Here is a 20,654-nt window from a genome sequence, read left to right as displayed (position 1 = left end):
CCTTTTTGTAGTGCATGTATTACAAACTGCCCTAAATAAATTTTTATAACAAAGTTGGCTTTTAAATAAAGTGCCGATATTACTTAAGTTTTTAGGATAGATTGCTTCTAAGAATATATTTGTAAAGCAATTCAGTGGGAAAATAACAGTATTCTCTTCAGTGGTTCTTAACTTTTTTTTTTTAAAGATCATATAATCTTTTGATATCAAACCTGTTGAAAACTATGGATTTTCTCTTTAGAAAATTCTCAGGAAGTCTGTGGATTTCAGGTTAAGAACTCCACAGCTGTCTCCACTATTATTGATGAAGTCTGTTTTCATTAAAAGTAAGCAAGCAAAACCAAAACAGATTTGTAGAGGCACTTAATACTTTGCACTGTTAATTTTTTTGAAATATTCTTTTCAAATTTGATAGTGCTTTTTAGCTATCTTTAGGATGCAAGTTACTCATTTGTTGATAGTAGAATTAATAGATTAAATTAATGCCCGTATATGGAAAAGAAATATAAGCAGTAGTCTCTTGCCACTTATTTCTAGTCTTTGAATTTTTCAGTAGATAGAACCACTTTTAGTTATTTCAGTTTTAAATGCTTCAGGTGGTTACTTTTATGAATTTTAAATAATAAGCATACACTTTTCTCTTTCATACTATGACAAATTTTTGTATTTTAATTCTCCACTAAGAATGAAATTTTAGCTCACATACTCCCACTTTCTCTTGTGTCTTTAAATGTTTGGGTAGTTATTAAGTTTACTTCATCTGTTACTTACCACCGACACTTGAAATAATGTTCTTACATCTCTATTTCTTGTTCTAGTAAATTTTTAGGTTATCTCTTAACTCCGTACTTTGCAGGATGTGGATATTCTTGCCCTGTCCTTCCTTTTACCTTACCTGTTCCCCTTTAACAGCTGAGCTTCTGTCAGTTTCAATTGTAGTAGTATTTTAACACTGTCAAAGTTGGTTAAATTTATATTTTTATATGACTTTTATCTTGCATTTTTTCTTTTTGCTAAGGTTGAATTTAAAAGCTGAAAATCAGTTATCTATCTTGCAGTATTATGACAAGCTTTTGAATCAAGTAGTATGATAGAGTTGCTTTGCTTTCCTTTTTAACATTCTGCAGCCCCTTTTGGCCCCAGTTCAGGAAAATTTTCTTTTATGATTTCTTTTTTTACATTTTCTCTGTCCTTCTTGTTAATTTTTATTATAAGTTGGAAGTTGGAGATATTGGATTGTTTCCATCTTTTTTTCTTTATTTTTTTAATGTCTTTATAGTTTTGTTTTAAATATTAGGATTATTCCCCCACTTTGTTCTGGTTTATTCCATTTAATGCAGCATTATTTTCTTATTATATTTGTAAGTTAATTGTACTTCTCAAAAGCCCTTAGGGGCTAATTGTTTCAATTTTTGCTGCTGTTTTTAAAGTTCTCTTCTGTCTTCAAATGATCTGCTTCCCCAAGAGGTATTTTTCTTTTTTTTTTTTAATTTTTTTTTTTTTTTTTTTTTGGAAAGGGTGTTTTTTGTACTGTTAGCTTTCCTGATGTATCTAGTGGTACTTGATTGTCAGTTTATATTTGTGATTGAGGGACTAGGCCAGTATTTCTGGGTAAATGGTTTAGGTTTCTTTTGCTGTTGTGTTTGCTCTGCTGTTTTTTTTCTTCATAAATTTCTTGGGATCCTGTACACGGATGGGACTTATTGACTAGAAATGTTTAGAGATAGAAAGAACTAATTTATTCATTTACAGTATGAATTAACTGTCCTAGGTGCCAGGCAGTGTGCTAGGTTCAGGGATCATGAAGTTACGTATACTAGAGCCCTTGTCATCAAATAACAACAGACAATTATAAAACTGCATATAATATAAGAATATCCTTAGAAATTTCCAAGTCTAATCCTTCTATTTTATAATTATTAAAATGAGCTTAGACAGATTTAAGTGTCTTGCTCAATGCTATACAACTAAATAGGAGCTAAATGGGATTCCAGGAGTACTTTTGTTTAATTCTGTGCTCTTTATAATAGTACTTAGTCTAGCAAGCAGCATTAAAGAGGTCTGGAAGCAGCTATCAAGGATCCCAAGACTTGGGAGAACTGGTGTGTTGGAGCAGGATACAAAGCTTGGGACTTAGGTATAAGAGAAGGTTATGTATGCTACCTTATATAATTCTCAATCTTAGAAAATCAGAGCTAGAGATTTTTCTTGAGGGCTTGAAGAAATAAGCAGCCATTTTGGAGAAGCCCACATGGCAAACTATAGGCAGCTTCTAGAAACTGTAGGCAACCTCTAGAAACTGAGGGTGGCCTCCATCTGACAGCCAGCGAAAAGCTGGGGGCTCTCAGTTATACACTGCAAGCATATGAATTCTGCCCACAGTCTGAAGGAGCTTGGAAGAGGATTTTTTCCCCACTTGAACCTCCAGATGAGAAAGTGTCCTAGCCAATACCTTGAATACAGCCTGAGCAGGTCACTTAGCTAAGCTGTGCCCAGGCTTTGATCCACAGAGACTGCAAGATAATAAGTTTGTGTTGTTTTAAACCTCTAAGTTTTTAATAAGTTGTAACACAGTAATAGAAAACTAATAAACTTGGTCATGTCCAAGTGTGTTGTGTTGTTCAGCATAGTGCCATTATATAATAAACACAATGCTTTCTCATCTAATTTGAGAACAAATAACACTGCATTGTGCATTAAAAGCACGACAGTGAAAGTCCACTTTCTCTATTGGTTTTGACATCCATATGCATTGGTAATAAAAAAAATAAGTATGATGTAGTGGTAGGTTATGTGTGTGGCACTACTGTCAAGTTATAACTATGCCACTGCTATCATTCTCTGAGCAGCAGTGCGAAGTGATAAGAGCACCACATGTAGTCTCTGTCACAACTATTCAGCTCTGCTCTTGTAGCACAAAAGCATCCATAACATGTAAAAAAATTAGCATGGATTCCTATACCATTTTATTTATGAAGACTAAACTTGGATTTCTTATCATTATCGCATGTTATAAAATATTATTCTTCTTATAATCCCCCCCACAACTATGTAAAAATGTAAAGACTATTCTTAGGTCCAAGGTTCTATAAAAATAGGGAAATAGCTTGCAGGCTGTAGTTTCATGACTCCTGGTATAGACAAACATGGAGGCAATTCTAATACTGCTTGATAGGTGCTATCATAGGGAAAATACTATAACATACTAAGACTCTTACTAAGAAAATATTTTAATTAAAATTCTAATTTGTTAAAAGTATATTTGAAAAGTAAAAAAATACGTTACTACAAGTTTATGAACACTTACCTGAATGTACTAAACTAGATGGAATAAAATAGGAAATGGCTTAGTTTCTCCCTAACCACTATTGTCATCTATATATTTTGATTATTTTCACTTCCCGACTCATGAATGATATCCTAGTCCGTTTTCACTGATTTCTTGTTATGTATCTTTATAAGAATAGTTCTGTTTTCTCAATGGATTACTTTTCAGATATCAAAATGACCTATTCAAATTTTGATGTTCAATTTTAAACTAACTCATCACTCTGTCTGCCTCTCCCTTCCTCCTAGTTTCAGACTTGGCACTTGACTCTGGATCCTCTATCGAGGAAGGGAAGTAGGTGTTATTTCTTCATTCTTCTTTCTTCCATTCTCCCATTCATTAGCTGCCCCTTGCTCCTCTAGGGTTCATGTGGGGTGAAGGAATAGGAAAGGGAAAAGGCAAAAGTCCTTTATGTGCTTTTAAATGCTTCTATTGTGGAACAGTTTTGGTTCTCCAGAGTCTTCATATGGACCTCTTATGTAAAATGAACCAACCCACCTACACATATTTCTATACATAAGTATTTATATGCATGCACAAGCATTAAAAGCTTTGGAGCATACACATTGAATGAAAAGTAATGATTCTCTCTGACAAGGGCAGGTGGGATGGAGGACAAGGGCTATGGATATCCCAAGGGATATTTTTACTTCATTGTAGTATTGGAATTCTTATTACATGTAGTATGCTTTTTTTTGGTATTTGATTAATTGAACATAAATGAAAAGCTTTATATTGAAAATAACATGAAAATTTGCCAAAAGAAAATTACTTCCTTCTAAATTGAAAAAGTACAGAAGGGATTGTTTTAAAAAAAAACTTCTTAAAGCTAGATAGGAGGAATTAGTTCTAGTTTTCCGTTCCACTGTAGGGTGACTATAGTTAACAGTAATGCGTAGTTTCAAATAGTCAGAAGGAGTATATCGAATGTTCCCAACACAAAGAAATCATAAATGTTTGAGATGATGCCTATGCTAATTACTCTGATGTGATCACTTTATAGTATGTGTATTGAAACATCACCATGTACCCCATAAATATGTACTATTATATGTCAAAACTTCCAAAATAAAATATTAAGTTCATTATCTATTTAAAAAGTGGCATTAAAAAAGAAATAATGGGCAAAGGACATGAATAGACATTTTTCAAAAGAAAATATACATATGGCCAACGGCATAGGAAAAAATATTCAGCATCACAAATCATCAGGGAAATGCAAATTAAAACCACAATGAGGTATCATCTTCAGTTATAATGACTGTTACTAAAAAGACAAAAAAAATCACAGATGTTGGTGAGGATGCAGAGAAAAGGGAATTCCTATACACTGTTGGTGGGAATGTAAATTAGTGCAACCTATGTGGAAAACAGTATGGAGACTTCTCAAATAACTGAAAATAGAACTACCACTGGATCCAGCAATCTCACTACTGGGTATCTACCCAAAGGAAGAGAAATCAACATATCAAAAAGATACTTGCACTCCTACGTTTATGACAACACTGTTCACAATAGCGAAGACATAGAATGAACCTAAGTGCCCATCAAAGGATGAATGTGTAAAGAAAATGTAGTGTATATATATAATAGAATACTATTCAGCCATAAAAAAGAATGAATCATGTCTTTTGCAGCAACATAGTTAGAACTGGAGGTCATTATCTTAAACAAGCTAGGAACAGAAAGTCAAATATCACGTGTTCTCACTTATAAGTGGGTACTAAAAATGTTTATACATGGACTTAGAGAGTGGAATGACACACAGTGGAGACTTGGAAGGGTGAGGGGATGGGAGGGAGTGGGATGATGAGAAACTAATTAGTGGGTACAATGTACATGTTTTGGATGATGGTAAAAGCCCTGAGGTTGACCATATGCAATCTGTGTTTGCAACAAAATTGTACATGTACCCCATAGATTTGTACAAAAACAAAAGCAGTATTTTAATGTAAGTTTTACAGTAATGGTATCCTGGGGAAAATATACATATTGAGATGAAACATGCAATTTTTTGTGTGTGTATGGGAGCAGTTTTTAAAAATCATGTTTTGAGATGCAATTTACATACAATGCATAGATTTTAAATACAGTTTGATGAGTTTTGGCAAATGTATATATCCATGTAATTTCCTTCCAATTAAGATGTAGAACATTTCTTTCCTCCAGAAGGTTTCCTCATGACATTGTACAAATTTCCCACCACCCTACTTAACCGCTGATAGGATTTCTATCACCACAGCTTAGTTTTGCTGATTCTAGAGCTAAATATAACTAGAATCATATAATAGGTAATTGTTTATGCCTGACTTCTTTTACTCAGTCTAATATCTGAGAAATTTACCATATTGTTGCATGAATCAGCAGTTTGTGCCTTTTTAATGCTGAGTAGTCATCTATTATATGACTGTACCAATTTGTTGATTCTTCCGTTAATGCACATTTGGATTGTTTCCAGTTTTTGACTATTACTATAAGTGAGGCTGCTGTAAACATTAGTGTGCAAGTCTTTTTCTAAACATGCATTTTTATTTCCGTGTGTAAACATCTAAGAGTGTCATTGCTAGATCATAGGATAGGTGTATATTTTACTTTGTCAGAAACTGTCAACCTTTTTTCCAAAGTCATACTATTTTTTACTCCCACCAGCACTTTTTTGAGAGTTCTAGTTCTTCATTCTTAACAACACTTGATATTGTCAGTCTTTTAAATGTTAGCTATTGTAATGGCTGTGAAATGATATTTCATTATGGTTTTAATTTATATTTGCATGACAAGTAATGATTTGAGCACTGCTTCATATGCTTTGTGGCAATTTGTATATATTCTTTGTGAAAAGAGTCTGCTCAAATGATTTCTGTATTTTAAAAAATGGAGTTGTTCAATGAGAACACATGGACACAGGGAGGGGAATATCACACACAGGTGCCTGTCAGGGAGTGGGGGGCTAGGAGAGGAATAGCATTAGGAGAAATGCCTAATGTAGATGACGGTTTGATGGGTGCAGCAAACCACCATGGCACATGTACCTAAGTAACAAACCTGCATGTTCTGCACATGTATCCTAGAACTTAAAGTTTAATAATTTTTTTAAAAAGTTGTTTTTCTTATTCAGTTGCAACGTATTTGTACACACGCATATAAAATAATTTAGCCCATTGTGAAGTGTTTGTATTTGTTTTTTTAAAGCTGTCGTTTGATGAGAAATGATTGATTTTGATGACTCTGTGAGATTTTTAATGATTAGTGATTTTAGCATCTTCTAAGAAATTTTTACTTACCTTAAGATAGCAGAGATACCTCTCTGTGGTTCTGATATTTGTATTTAGGTCTGTGATCCATTTCAAATTATTATTTTTTAAAAATACATTTTTGTAGAGACAGGGTTTTGCTTTGTTTCTCAGCCTGGCCTGGCCTCAAGCAATCCTGCAGCCTTGGCCTTCCAAAATGCAGAAGTTACAGACATGAGCCACCACGCCTGGTTGTGGGTTGAATTTTGTCAAATATAATCTCTTGTCTGTAGAAATTATCCCATTGGGCTGTAATGGCAGCACTTTGAGAGGCTGAGGCGGGTATATTGCTTGAGCCTAAGGGTTTAAGACCAGCCTGGGCAACATGGCAAAACCTTGTCTGTACAAAAAACAGAAGTAATTAGCTGAGTGTGGTGGTGTGCGCCTGTGGTCTCAACTACTTGGGAAGCTGGGGTAGTAATATCACCAGAGCCTGAGCAAGTCAAAGCTGCAGTGAGCTGTGATTGTGTCACTGCACTCCAGCACTCAGCCTGGGTGACAGAGCAGGTAAAAAAAAAAAAAAAGGTCCCTGTGGGTTTTCTTTTTTCTGTTAGTTTGATGGTGCGTTGATTTCAAATGTTAAGTCAATCCTGCATTTCTAGTATTAAACCCTGTTTGCTTATTATTTGTTAAACTTTCTACATATTTGCTTATGTTGTGAAGAATTTTTGTATCTATGCTCATGAGAAATGCAGGTTTAATTTTCTTTGCTTGAATTGTTTTTGTCAGGCTTTTGTATTAGGAATGTGCTGATCTCACAAAGTAAATTGATTATTCTTGTGTCCTGAAAGAGCTTTAGAATAGTATTACTTTTTCCTAATATTTGATAAAATTCACCAGTGAAATCATCTTTATGGGAATACTTTTTTTTGATAGATTAAGTTTTAAAAATAGATATGGAACTTTTGATATTTTGTTTCACCTTGTATCTCTATATTACATTTTTCAAGGAATTTGTCCATTTCATCTGTATTAAATTTATTGACCTGAAGTTACTCATAGTCCTTTGTCCTTCAGTATTTGTAGGATCATTTTGATATCCCTTCTTTCATTGTTCTTATTGGTAATTTGTATATTCTCTTTTGTTCTTGATCATTTTTGCTAAGAGTTAGAAATTTCGTTGACCTTTTTCAAAGAAACAGTTTTTGTCTTTACTTTTTCTATTGTGGTCTATTTTCTGTTTTGTTGATTTTCCTATCTGGATAATTTCTTTGGAAATTATTGACACTTTCTTCTGCTTTATCCAGTTTGCCATTGAGTGTATCTAGTGAAGTTTTTCATTTCAGATATGACAGTTTTTATTCGAGGGTCTCTTTTTTTTTTTCTCTTTGTTTTGATATTTTTCTGTTTTATCAGCTGAGAATTCCTGTTTTTGCTCATTAAGACTATATTTTCCTATAAGTCTATGTTAGTAGTAACTCTACTGAAGTACTTCCTCAACTCTTGTCTGATTTGCTCTTTTCTTTAGCTGTTTTAAGAAGGAAGTCCAGAAAACCAATTAAAAACTTCTTTTCTAATATAGGCATTTAAAGCTTCTAGTTTTCTGCTAAGCATTAGAATTGCAAATTAGATTTTTTTCTAATTTCTGTTGTGATTTTTTATCAACTCATGAATTTAAATGTGCGTTTAATTTTCAAATTTTGGGACTTTTGTAGCTGCTATACAGCTATTGATTTCTAATTTAATTATTTTTTATTTTTTATTTTTTTGAGATAGTGTCTGCTCTGTTGCCCAGGCTGGAGTGCAGTGACATGATCTTTGCTCACTGCAACCTCCACCTCCCAGGTTCAAGTGATTTTCCTGCCTTAGCCTCCCGAGCAGCTGGGACTACAGGCATGTGCCACCATGTCTGGCTAATTTTTGTATTTTTTGTAGAGATGGGGTTTAACCATGTTGGCCAGACTGGTCTCGAACTCTTGACCTCAAGTGATATACCCACCTTGGCCTCCCAAAGTGCTGGGATTATAGGCATGAGCCACCAAGTCTGGTGATTTCTAATTTAATTCTATTTTGACCAAATATACTCTGTAATATTTTAGTTACTTGAGATTTAAATTATAGCACAGCGTATGATTTTTCTTGGTGAGCATCGAAAGGGAATTTTGTTTTGCGGTATTTTATAAATGTTAGTTAGCTCAAGGTAGTTGATGGTATTATCTAGATCTACCATATACATACTGATCTTTTGTCTTATACCTTGTTGATTATTGAAAGCATGCTATTAAAAATTTTTTAACAATGATTGCCTTTTTTCTTTTTAGTTTTGTTTTGCCTCATTTTGCTCATATGTATTTATGGTTTTTATGTCTTTCTGTTGAATTGATATTTTTATCATTATGAAATGCACCTCTGTAAATTTGGAGATAATCCTTTGTTTTGATGTCCAGTTTGTGTGATAATATTATAGCCTCACAAGCTTCGTATATGTGCTATTTACACAGTATATCTTTTTCTATTATTTAACTTTCAGTCTATCTTATATTTGTATTTGTTTATTTATTTATTTTGAGACAGGGTCTCACTCTGCTGCCCAGGCTGAAGTGCAGTGGCTCAATCTCAGCTCTCTACAACCTCTGCCTCACAGCTTCAAGCTGTTCTCCCACCTCAGCCCCCCAAGTAGCTGGGACTACAGGTGTGCACCACCACTCCTGGCTTTTTATTTTTGTATTTTTAGTAGAGACAGGCTCTCACCATGTTGCCCAGGCTGGTCTTGAACTCCTGAGCTCAAGAGAATCATCTACCTCTGCCTCCCAAAGTGCTGGGATTACAGTTGTGAGCCACTGCTTGTCTTTGTATTTAAAATAGTTTCTTGTGAACAGTTTGTAGTTGAGTCTTGCTTTATTATATAGTCTGACAATTTTTGCCTTTTTGGGGGAAAATCTGGTCTATTTCATTTTATGTGTGTTTTAAAGTCCACTGTCTTGCTCTTTGTTTTATTTTATCTCGTATGTCTTTTGTTTCTCTTCTGTTGTTTCAACCAAGTAGTGTTTAATCTTCCATTTTATTTCTTGTCCTGGTGTTTTAGCTGTTCCTATTGTAACTAATTTTTTATTGTTTGAACTAGGTATTAAAATGTGCGTTTTAACTTATCATTGACTACCTGGAATTAATATGGAACCACATAATTCTTCACAAATATAATATTTTCCCCATCTGTTTTATTTTTAATTTATATATTTAACAAATAAAAGTTATGTATATTTATTGTGTAGAACATGATATTTTGAAATAAGTATACATTGTAGAATAGCTAAATAGAGCTAATTAAAATATACATTACCTCACATTTTTTTTGTGTGTGGTGAGAAGACTTAAAATCTTCTCTCAATAATTTTCAAGAAGGAATCTTAAAACAGTAATTCCATTTACAACTCCCCCTCATTGCCATTTATGTTGTCATATATTTTACTTTTACCTGTTGTATATGATACTAAGAAATTGTGTATGCTTTAAATAGTAATTTATCTTTAAAGGAAATGAATAACCATGCATTTCCTAGTTTCAGTGCTCTTGATTTCTTCTTAAAGTTTCAAATTTCTGTCTGGTATTATGTGATTTACTTCAGCTTAAAGGACTATTTTAAAAGCATTTCTGTTGTGCAGGTCTGCTGGCAACTAATTCTCAGCTTCCCTTCATCTAAAAATGGCTTTTTTTCCTCCTTGTTTTAAAGAATTGTATTACTGGATGTAGAATTTTGAATTCGTCAACACCTGTGGCAAAAAGAGGGGAAAAATAATTCTAGGTTGAAAGTTTTTATTCCCCCTTTCATTGCTTTGAAAATATCCTTCCATTTTCTTTTGGGCCTCCGTTGTTTTTGATAAGAAGTTAGTTCCCCTGTATGTCACGTGTATTTTTTTCTCTCTTGGCTTTCAAGATTTTTTAAATTTTTGGATTTTAGCAGCTTGACTGTGGTATGCCTAGATTTAGCATTCTTGTTTGTTTGTTTTACCAAATTTGGGGAGTTTTTAGCTGTTTATTTGATTTCTTCTTTTTCTCCAGTTAAATAGGATTCTAACAGCTATTTATTAGTGTTAAAGTCGTGTCTTCTAATTCAAACATCAGGGTCATCTTGGGGTCTGTCTCCATTGACAACTTTGTTTCTTGGCCATGGGTTACATTTGATGCTACTTTACATGTTTGGTAATTTTTAGTTGTGTCATGGACATTGGAAATTCAGTATTGTTGAGAGTCTGGCTTTTTGTCTTTTTGAGACTTGAGTTTTGTTCTGGAATGCAGTTAATGTGCTCAGAGCTACTCTGAATCCTATCTAGGTTTATTTTTAGACTTTAGTTGGGACAGTCTAGAGTAGGCCTTATGTTGGGTATGGTCCTTACTTTTAAGAGTTTTTATGGCGTCTGAGCTGAATGCCTCAGTTCAGCTGGGATATTACTGAGTTTCTTCTACTATGACTGAATAGGAACTTTAAGGTCTCTCAGTTTTGTGCAGCTTCCAGTGTCTCCATTCTTCATTTAACAGTGTAGTAGCTATTTTCTGCTACGTTTTTTAAGACTGTTCCCTTGCACACATGTAGCATAGCCTTCTGCCCTGCTGCCACCTTACCTCACCACACCACTGCAAAACTCCTTCATTTTTGATACTGTGTACTGCGAATTTCATTTACTTCAACAGCTGCAAATTCTGATCTGTGATCACTGGTGTGTTGCCTGAGCCTCACGTCCTTGTGCTGTGGTCAGGAAATTGCTCCTAGCCAGAGAGCTTGGATGAAGGTGAGACTCACCTTTTGTGTTTTTTTCTCAGGGATCACAGTCTGTACTGCCTATTATTTGATGCTTAAAAACAGGTGCTTCATATGTTTTGTCCAGCTTTCTACTTGTTTACAACAAGCAGAGATGTTCAGTATAGTTACTCTGTCATGGCTGGAAGCAGAGTGAACAGGAGCTCACAGTTTCATCTGCAAATAAGAGTATGGCAAATAAAACAAGAAACTTCATAAATAGACTGGGTGTTAGGATTGATTGTGGAATCCTAATTAGGGAAAAGGAGTCAGGGTGGTGGGAGCAGGGGAGCGTAAAAAGAAAAAGCAGATAAGCTGTAAGTCCGCCTTTCTTCATAGTCCAGGACACGTAGCCCTCCTGCCCAAAAAACTCACTGTCTTCCTGTGCCCAACTTAACACCAGATCTTCTGCTGATAGAAAAATGCAGGTTAGCTCACTGCAATCTTGGCATTATCAGTGCTGCACATAGCCCTCTCCAGCACAAGAACGATCCTATAAAATCCCCACCACGCCTTGGTGTCTTTTCAGTCAGCTCCTCTCTCGCTAATCTGCCCATTGCTTTTTTGCAAAGTGTTTTCCTACTTTTACTAATAAGTCTGCCTTTCTTTACCAACTGTCTTGGTAAATTCCCTTATTGCCTACACCACAGGCCCCAGTTAGTCACTACTTGTAACAGTAATTGCATATTTGGGGAATTGCTGAAGATTACTCAGAAAATACTATTTGTTTCAACACTTGTTGTGGCTGCATTATATAATTAGAAAATTTCTGTAATAGGAATAAGTATTTGATATCAATCCTTGTTTCTTCATTAGTGACTGTATTTTGAAGTTACAGCTTCTTTAATAGCAAAGAATGAGAACCCACTCAAATTGTTCAAACAAAAGTAGGGAAATCCTGTAAGGGTGCAGAAGTACCACAGAATTGAGGTACATTTGATCACTGCAATTCCCAGAGAATATGAATGGGGCAGACTCTTCCAAAAGCCTTGAAAAATATTTTGAGCTTTAATGTTGTTATCTGTATGTTAGAAATTTAATACCTAATTTCTGCATCTGATAAGGTTGATCCCTGTCAACATTTCATAGTCTTGCAAAATTACATTTATGTTTTTAAGGCCCAGGTTAAATGTTATATAAGAATTGTTTTCCTTGAGGAAGAATGTTCTTGATGTTGTCAGTTCTGTGCTCCAATCCCATGTGTAATTATAGGATAATATTTGAATAAATGAAAATCATATGAGAATATATATTTTAAAAAGACTGAAAATTATTAAGTAGATGAACATGGGGAATATATATTTTTATTAAGGTATTTTATTTTTATAATTCATTCTCTTTCTGCTTCTAAATTGAAAATCTTATATTGACTTACTGGAATTTTTTGAGTACTTTTTGTCTAATTGAGGTAATTTTAAGTTGGGAGGTTTATATTAGTGAATGTATGTTGATATATGAAACAATATAATTTTGTTCTTTAATTTTTAAGAAGTAATTGAATCCCTGATATCTTTGTTTCATATCTTTGGTATTAAGGTATATAAATAAAAAAGTGTACTGTGGTTTGATTTCAATGGGCATCAATAGATAGCAGTAATTCTTGCCTAAACTTTTGTTATGTTATCTAATTTCCCAGACATGTATTTTAAAATTCTTAGTTGACTAATTTCATTTTCTTAATATTCTAGCTCTCTATCAGTATCAGCTCACATCATTGAAAAGATAATTTTGAAGACATGTTTTGCTGAAAAGACAGCTGAGAAAAATTTTACGAATGGGATGAGCATGCTGCAGTTAATTGACTACCTACTGCAATTTGAATGTTAACATTACCCATCTGGTACAGTTACCTAGTGATGTACCTATTTTCACAATACCCTATTTCAGTGTGCTTGTCTTGATTAAAGAATTCAAAGTGGAGTACCGCAAACTTGATATGGAAAATAAAAAGAAAGACAAGGACAAATCAGATGATAGAATGGCACGACCTAGTGGTCGATCGGGACACAACACTCGAGGAACTGGGTCTTCATCGTCTGGAGTTTTAATGGTTGGACCTAACTTTAGAGTTGGAAAAAAAATTGGATGTGGCAATTTTGGAGAATTACGATTAGGTAAGACTATTTTGTTCCATTATGTTATAAACATTTTAAAAATTGGAAGATACTTTCTAATGAAAATGATTTAGTTATTTAATTGTTTAGTTGTTTAATGGTTGTGGTAATTTTAAAGAATACGTATGTTGGAAATTTCTTTTGTACTTGTATTTTCATGTGTAAGAAATTCCCTAGTACAGGAATGTCTACTTTAACCATCCGGAGATTGACCATCCAGATTATGAGAAAACAATTAAATTAAAATAGCCCAGTAGGCTGAAATAGCTGCCAGTAAAGCCTTTGCAGTGTTCTGTAGGAATGATCTGTAGGCTACTTTTTCAGATTCAAAAATGATTAGTAACTGATAACTTTTGGGGCATAGTGATGGCTTAAAATCAAGTTAATATACTGAAACTGCATAGAATTAATGAAATTTACATCACTGTAATTTAATTTTTTCTTTTCTACCCTTCCTTCTGCCCCAAGTATGTCTGGGGTGGAGCTCAGGAGTCTATATTCTTAACAAGGGGCTCAGAGTATTGATTCAAAATTAGGCAAGTTTGGGAAACACTGGTCTAATTAAGCTTCCTAACTCTATATTTAAGGCAACTGGAACTCAGTGAGGGAAAGTTAATTGTCAGATGTTCACAACAATTGAGTAACAAGCTCAGTATCAAAATCTAGGTGTTTTAACTTCTAATACAGTAGTGATGTAGCTTTCCATTGCAGAAAACTAAGAAGGAGGGTGGTATGGTTGTATAGAAGTCAGTATTTAGGTACCCTGAGGGCTCTGGTCAGTGGACCACCAGTAGTGAACTTTAGATGTAAAAAGAAAATTTGACTTCACAGTTTCTTTTAGATTCAGTCCTGCTGCTAGAAATAAATCCAATTTTATGTTTACCTATTCAACTACTTCTCCTTTTCATCTTGTAAAGTACCCTAATTTGTAGTGACTCCTTCATCTTACTAGTTTTGTGTAGTTGATATACGTTAAATATTTGAATGAAGCAAGCCAATAAAAGGCAGTAATATAGTTTATACATAGTTGTTACATGATGTGGCTGGCAGGCTCACGTTTAGTAGGGACTCAAATATTTGAAAGGGTGAATGTTTTATGTTTTATTATTTGAAGGATATTGAATTAGATACTTTGAAATTCTTAAATTGTTTCAGACTTTGGAGTTAGAGAAAACATTATTTACGTGTTTATAATCTGTTATTATTGTATGTAATTCTCAGCAACATCCATCCAGTACTTATTACATATTTATCATGTACCAGGCATGATTAGTCATGGATAATATGCTGGAAAAATATAAAAATAGTGCCTTATGGAACAGATAAGTCATTTAACCACTCAGGGCCTCACATTTTTTTTATATCAGGATGATTTCCACTTCCTAGGTTATTGTTATAGGATTAAATTTAGATGATAATGTAAAAAGACCAACACTATACTTGCATATACTTTGGCCATTTTTATTCGGAATCTGATTCATATAATTTATTTCAAAATAACTACACATACACAGATATATATGTATTTGTGTGAATACACACATACACACGGCACATGTATATAGGTGTGTGTGTGTGTGTGTATTCACACAAAGCTAGTTGACCATTTTAACAAGGGCAATATGAGAAATATGAGAAACTATATGTACCATATACTGAAGCTATATATGTCATGTACTGAAAAAGAAGTAAAACACCCCTTTCTTTTGTAGTCTGTGAATAGGCAGGAATAGGAGTATGATGGCTTCTTAGTACATCTATCTGTCTGTTCTATCTATCTGATTTATATATGGGTCTTTGATGTGTGTGTGTGTATATATATCTCTGTGTATTTATGTAAATTTATTTAAATGTATTATCTGTATATCTATGTGTTTTATGTATACTTATAATATGTACGTGTCAAGCTAGTTTAATCATTTATTCTTCCTTATTCATAGACTTCTAAAAGGGTATTTTACTGCTTTTTCAAAAAGCCTCAGATGGTTTCTTTGTTAAGAAAACATCATTACGAGCATTAGTCTTTCTATACCTGGATAAACACTAATGTTAAAAGCTGGTTTATATTCTTAAAGTACTTTCTTTAAAACCTCATTAATAGATACATCTTTAACATTTAATTACTGGTACTGAAATTTTATGTGGTTACTATCAGGTAAGAAAGACTATAAGGTATACTATAGGTAAGTGCTTTTCAAAAAGGTGCTGTTGGTATTTGGGCCTGGGCAGTTCTTTTTTGGGGTAGAAGACTGTCCCAGACATTGCAGGGCATTTAAAAGTTGAGACCTGTGGTGCTTGGCATGGTGGCTCACATCTATCATCCCAGAACTTTGGGAGACCAAGGCAGGAGGGTGGCTTGAGGCCAGGAGTTCAAGACCAGCCTCTGCAACATAGCAAGAGTCTATCTCTACAGAAAATAAAAAATTAGCCAGGTATGATGGTTTATGCCTATAGTCCTAGCTATTCAGGAGCCTGAGGCAGAAAGATCACTTGAGCTGAGGAGTTTAAGGTTGCAGTGAGCTATGATTGTGCCACTGCATTCTAGCCTGGGTGACAGAGTGAGACTCTGTCTCAAAAAAAAAAAAAAAAGGCCATGAGATTAAAAAAAATAAGTAAACATTTAAAATAATAATTTTAAATTATATTTATTTGCTTTTAAATTTAAATATGTGTTTATCATTTTTAATCTGGCTTCTGTTTTTATTTTAAAATGAACAGTCAAGTGTGGTGGGGCATATCTGTAGTTCCAGTTACTGGAGTGGAGTGGCTGAGGTAGGAGGATCACTTGATTCTAGGGGGTTGAGTCTAGCATGGACAATATAGTGAGATCCTGTCTCTAAAAAAAAAAATAAAAATAAAAATAAATAAGGATGGTGATTTGGTGTGCAGATGCTCCTTAAGGTGGGTTTACATCCTGATAAACCCATCTTAAGTTGAAATATCATAAGTTGAAAATGGGCATTTTATAGACATAATGACATTGGAAACCCCAAAACACAATATCCAGAAAATGCTGGCCACGCAGTACGGTGTAGAATATTGGTTGTTTACCCTCGTGGTTGTGTGGCTGACTGAGAGCGGCAGCTCACTGCATCTGCCCAGCATAGTGAGATAGTATCCTGCTTCATATTGCTAGTTCAGGAAAAGATCAAAATTCAAAGTATGGTTTCTATTGAATGCGTGTTGTTTTTACATCATTATATAAAGTTGAAATATCTCAAATTGAACCATCATAGTTGAGAACCATCTGTGTTTGTAGTTGTCTTTTATGTGTTGGTAGTAAGGTTTGCATTCTGCATTGGTAGATGTATCTAGTTCAGGCAGTCAAACTCCTAGGAATGTTTTTGACAGGCACTGAATAAGACCAAACATAGCTAGCTAAAATATAGGGTCGTATTATATATATATTTTTATTTTTCTGTATATTATGATGTTTTGACGTCTTAAAAATCCTTTCTGGCTGGGAAGAGATTGCCCCTCCAGAGGTTAGCCAATTCTTAGAAGTAGCCAAAAACTGAGCTGGGAGCATGCCTATGATATGCACACTAACCAATCCCCACCCCTTTTCTATCTGGCCCATACACCTAGGAGGCAATATTCCTTTACCTTATCATCCCCAGGGCCAGGTACCTGGAAGCTAGAGACCCATTCTTATAGCCCAGAAGTCACTGGAATTATTCAAACTAAGTAATCCTTAACTATTTACCTTGCCCTGCCTTGCCTTTCCCTGGGAAACCCCAGTAAATGCTTTGGCCTAGGCATTTCCCTTGCTTGTTTTTCTGCCACCTAACCAAAACCTAGCGTTTCCCCTGTGATCCTGTGTGGCATGTGATGTGACTTCCTGTCCAGAATTTGTAAGTATAATAACCTCTGTTTTCATGAGGGACTTTCCTTTGTACTCTGTGGCCACATCTGTCTATCATATAAAAGAGCACAGAAGAGAATATTATGTATTGCTTTATGAATAACCATGTCTGAAATAAGACATTGTAACTTTTGACATAATTAAGTATGCCACAGGAGCTTCCATAACATCTCTTATTTTTGTTTTTTCTTTTCTTATTCCTACATAGCTAGTAACTCCTTATTTTATTGTTTATATTTGATAATTGCTTTGTTGAAAATTCTGCAGGCCTTACAATATATTATCAAATGAATATATAGATTTGAATGGGTTCATCATTTTCATGTTCATTGATTTTTCTGCTGTTTCTAACCGAAGCTACTATAAAACTTACCTGAAAAATATAATAACTAAGGAATAGACTGTAAGACAGTAACAAAAAAATTCAATATATAGTGGTTCCAAGCAAATGGTTTATTTTCATTTCACACCACACAGACCAGAGGGAGAAACCCCAAGGCTGTCAGGGTACCTCTGCATCCTTAATATGTGACTCTTCAGTCTCTGTGCACAAATTGCTTTAGCTGTTTCCATCTCCCAGCCTGCAAGAATACAGAAAAAAAGGGGCAGGAGCATATACATTCCTTTCTGGAAGTGAGGAGGAACATACTTAATGTCTACTGATATTTAGAACTTAAGTCACATAGCCACACTAAGCTGAAAGAGAGGCGGGCAGTGTAGTCTTTAGCTGGGCAGCCATTTTCAAGCTTGGGCATTCTGTAGGGGGAGAATGGCTATTGGTGGGTAAATAGTTGTTTCTGCTGTAAACATATATAGTTTTTGAAGAAAATAGTTTTTGATAATTACCACCCCAAAGCCACAAAATTGGTAAAACTATATTTTCAAGTTTAATATGGCACAATGCTTTACTGGAAATGTCTTTTAAAATTGGATTAAAACATCACTTAACTGGCACCAGTTTACTTGGATTTTTCTTTTGATGTGATTCTCACTACATGCGCATTCCTTCCCTTTTATTCACACCTTACTCACACCATACATAAACACATACTTTGCATCATTTGTTTGTTTACGTGTATAACAAATACTGATTAAAAGTGAGGCTGTGGCTATGCTAGGTGACAAAAATGCACTTGTGTTGTTGTTTAATCTTTGTTCATCATTGTGACTTCAAGTTTCAGCAGAATCTCTAGTATTCAAAAAAAGATGATACTTTTAGGATTTAGTGCTTTCTGCTGTGACCTCAAAGGTAGACATTGGAGTACAAAAATAGTACTTTTAGAGGCATTTGGTATATTTTGATTCTTTGAGATCTGTAGTTAACCTAACTTCTTGTCCTGTTAAGTTTTTTCCTTATGTACTTATGAATAAACATCATATACAAAATAGTTATGAAAAGATGATAATATGTTTGGGAAATACAAATTCTGTCTTGGAACTCAAAACCAGAATTGTCTTTTGTTAATGTTCTTTGACATTAAGTTCTTCATTGTGAATATCATTAAATTATTTACTGCCAAGTTTAATAGAGGAAACCTAACTTTTCATACATAATGCATTTTTGAAAATATATATGAAGGTATATCTAAATGTTGAACTAATTGACTAAAAATATGCAATATTCTGTAATTTTTGAAAATATGTATATAAGTTCAATGAGTATATGAAAAGAGCTTAAAGTTGACCACTTTTGGAACTTCTGTTGAGTTCCATCCTTTTTGCCAACTGTATTGAGTTTATGACACCTATGTTACTTAGTGTTAACATGAATACTTCTTTTTGTCCTTTATTTTCACTCGATTTTGTACAATAAGGACAAAATTCAGAAAAGTATTATAATATTTGTATAAATAAACACTACTGTACAAAGGTGGCAACACAACTAAAGCTGAAATTTTGCCTCGAAGTTTTACTACTGTTCGTCAGCTGCTGTATGGAAGGAGGTTCAGGCTATTATGCTGGAAAATCACATGTGTCAAAGTTGTTGATTGCTGCTTCTGTGTTCAGTAGCCAATGTGACCAGGGCCAGTTACTCTCACTGTTAAAAAAAAACAAACCAAAAAACTGTTATTGTTCTATTTTCCTCACTATGAAAGTAATATATGCTAATTGAAAAAATACTGGAAATTCAGAAATCATGTACTGTTTTTTAATTCTTTTTAATGTACTTACACATTAATCAAATTATTTTCATATACTTAGTGCTTCCAAAATTCTCCTTAGTACTCTACTTTGACTACAGATGCTGACCAGTTGGAATTTTCTAGATTATTTTTGATTTGTCAGTGCTAAAGATTACTGTAATTCATTTGAATTCTTTACATGTTAGTGATATTAAATCTCTAGTGATATTAAATATTTTAAATATTTTATGTAATCAAATTTGTATAAAACATTATGATCCTAATTTTTATTTTTTAATTTTTTTGATGGAGTCTCGCTCTGTTGCCCAGGCTGGAGTGCAGTGGTACGATCTTGGCTCACTGCAACCTCCGCCTCCTGGGTTCAAGCAATTCTCCTGCCTCAACCTCCTGAGTAGCTGGGATTACAGGTGTGCGCCACCATGCCTGGCTAATTTTTGTATTTTTAGTAGAGACAGGATTTCACCATGTTGGTCAGTCTGGTCTTGAACTCCTGACTTCGTGATCCGCCTGCCTTGGCCTCCCAACGTGTTGGGATTACAGACGTGAGCCACTGCGCCAGCCATGATCTTCTTATGCTCAGAAAATCCTTAATGTATGGATGTGATAAATATTCTTGTTTTTAGCTTGTATTTAACTCTTAAGATATTTGGAATTAATTTGGTTGTAAGGTGAGGCGCCAGTAACTATTTTTCTCCTCAAAGTGGTTAGTTTATCACAGCCAATTATCGAATGTTTTAAAATTTTATTTCAGATATTTTAAGTTTATTTAATATATTTACTGGATTAAATATGAGTCCTAGTAAGATTACATCTCATAATAACGATGGATTTAAAATGAAATGGTGGTTGGGAGAGGAATTTGGTATTCTTATATAGGAGTTCTGGTTTTGAAATTTTTTAAGCATGCGTTTGACTATTGATTACTTTTGTATACAATATTCCAACAAAGTCAGAATTTTTCCGTTTTTATAAGTGGGCTATTGGTATCTGTAGTGTTTGTATCACTTTCTAGTCTGAATCTAGGTGAAATACTAAATACATCATTGAGTTGATAATAAGTTTAAATATTTCCTTGTTAAGTTTTTTTGCCAAGTAGAAGCAAAAACCTATGCTTTAATTAAATGTATTATGTGTTTTTTTTCAGAGTACAGTTTTATATAATGTATCTTTAAAATCAG

The 20,654-nt window shown here is 34.1% G+C and overlaps 1 protein-coding gene across 31 annotated transcripts in view; it reads left to right on the top strand.

Moving 5' to 3' along the window:
• CSNK1G3 (casein kinase 1 gamma 3) overlaps window positions 1-20,654 on the top strand; it is a 102,479-nt gene that overhangs the window by 20,124 nt on the left and 61,701 nt on the right. For 25 of the 31 annotated variants that reach the window (XM_038008531.2, XM_073010729.1, XM_073010723.1 and 22 more), the window contains one exon: window positions 13,042-13,467. The exons of 4 other annotated variants lie outside the window; for them this stretch is intronic. In XM_038008531.2, the coding sequence (XP_037864459.1) occupies window positions 13,290-13,467 (178 nt within the window). In that variant the 5' untranslated portion in view covers window positions 13,042-13,289. Of the gene's footprint in view, window positions 1-11,247; window positions 11,346-13,041; window positions 13,468-20,654 lie in introns of those variants that run through there. 2 more of the 31 variants (XM_073010736.1, XM_073010727.1) reach the window with 1 other exon arrangement.

Source organism: Chlorocebus sabaeus, chromosome 23, assembly GCF_047675955.1.
Source record: "Chlorocebus sabaeus isolate Y175 chromosome 23, mChlSab1.0.hap1, whole genome shotgun sequence".
Taxonomy (NCBI): Eukaryota; Metazoa; Chordata; class Mammalia; order Primates; family Cercopithecidae; genus Chlorocebus; species Chlorocebus sabaeus.
The sequence above is the reverse complement of the archived record's forward strand: the minus strand, read 5'-3'. Positions and strand labels throughout refer to the sequence as shown.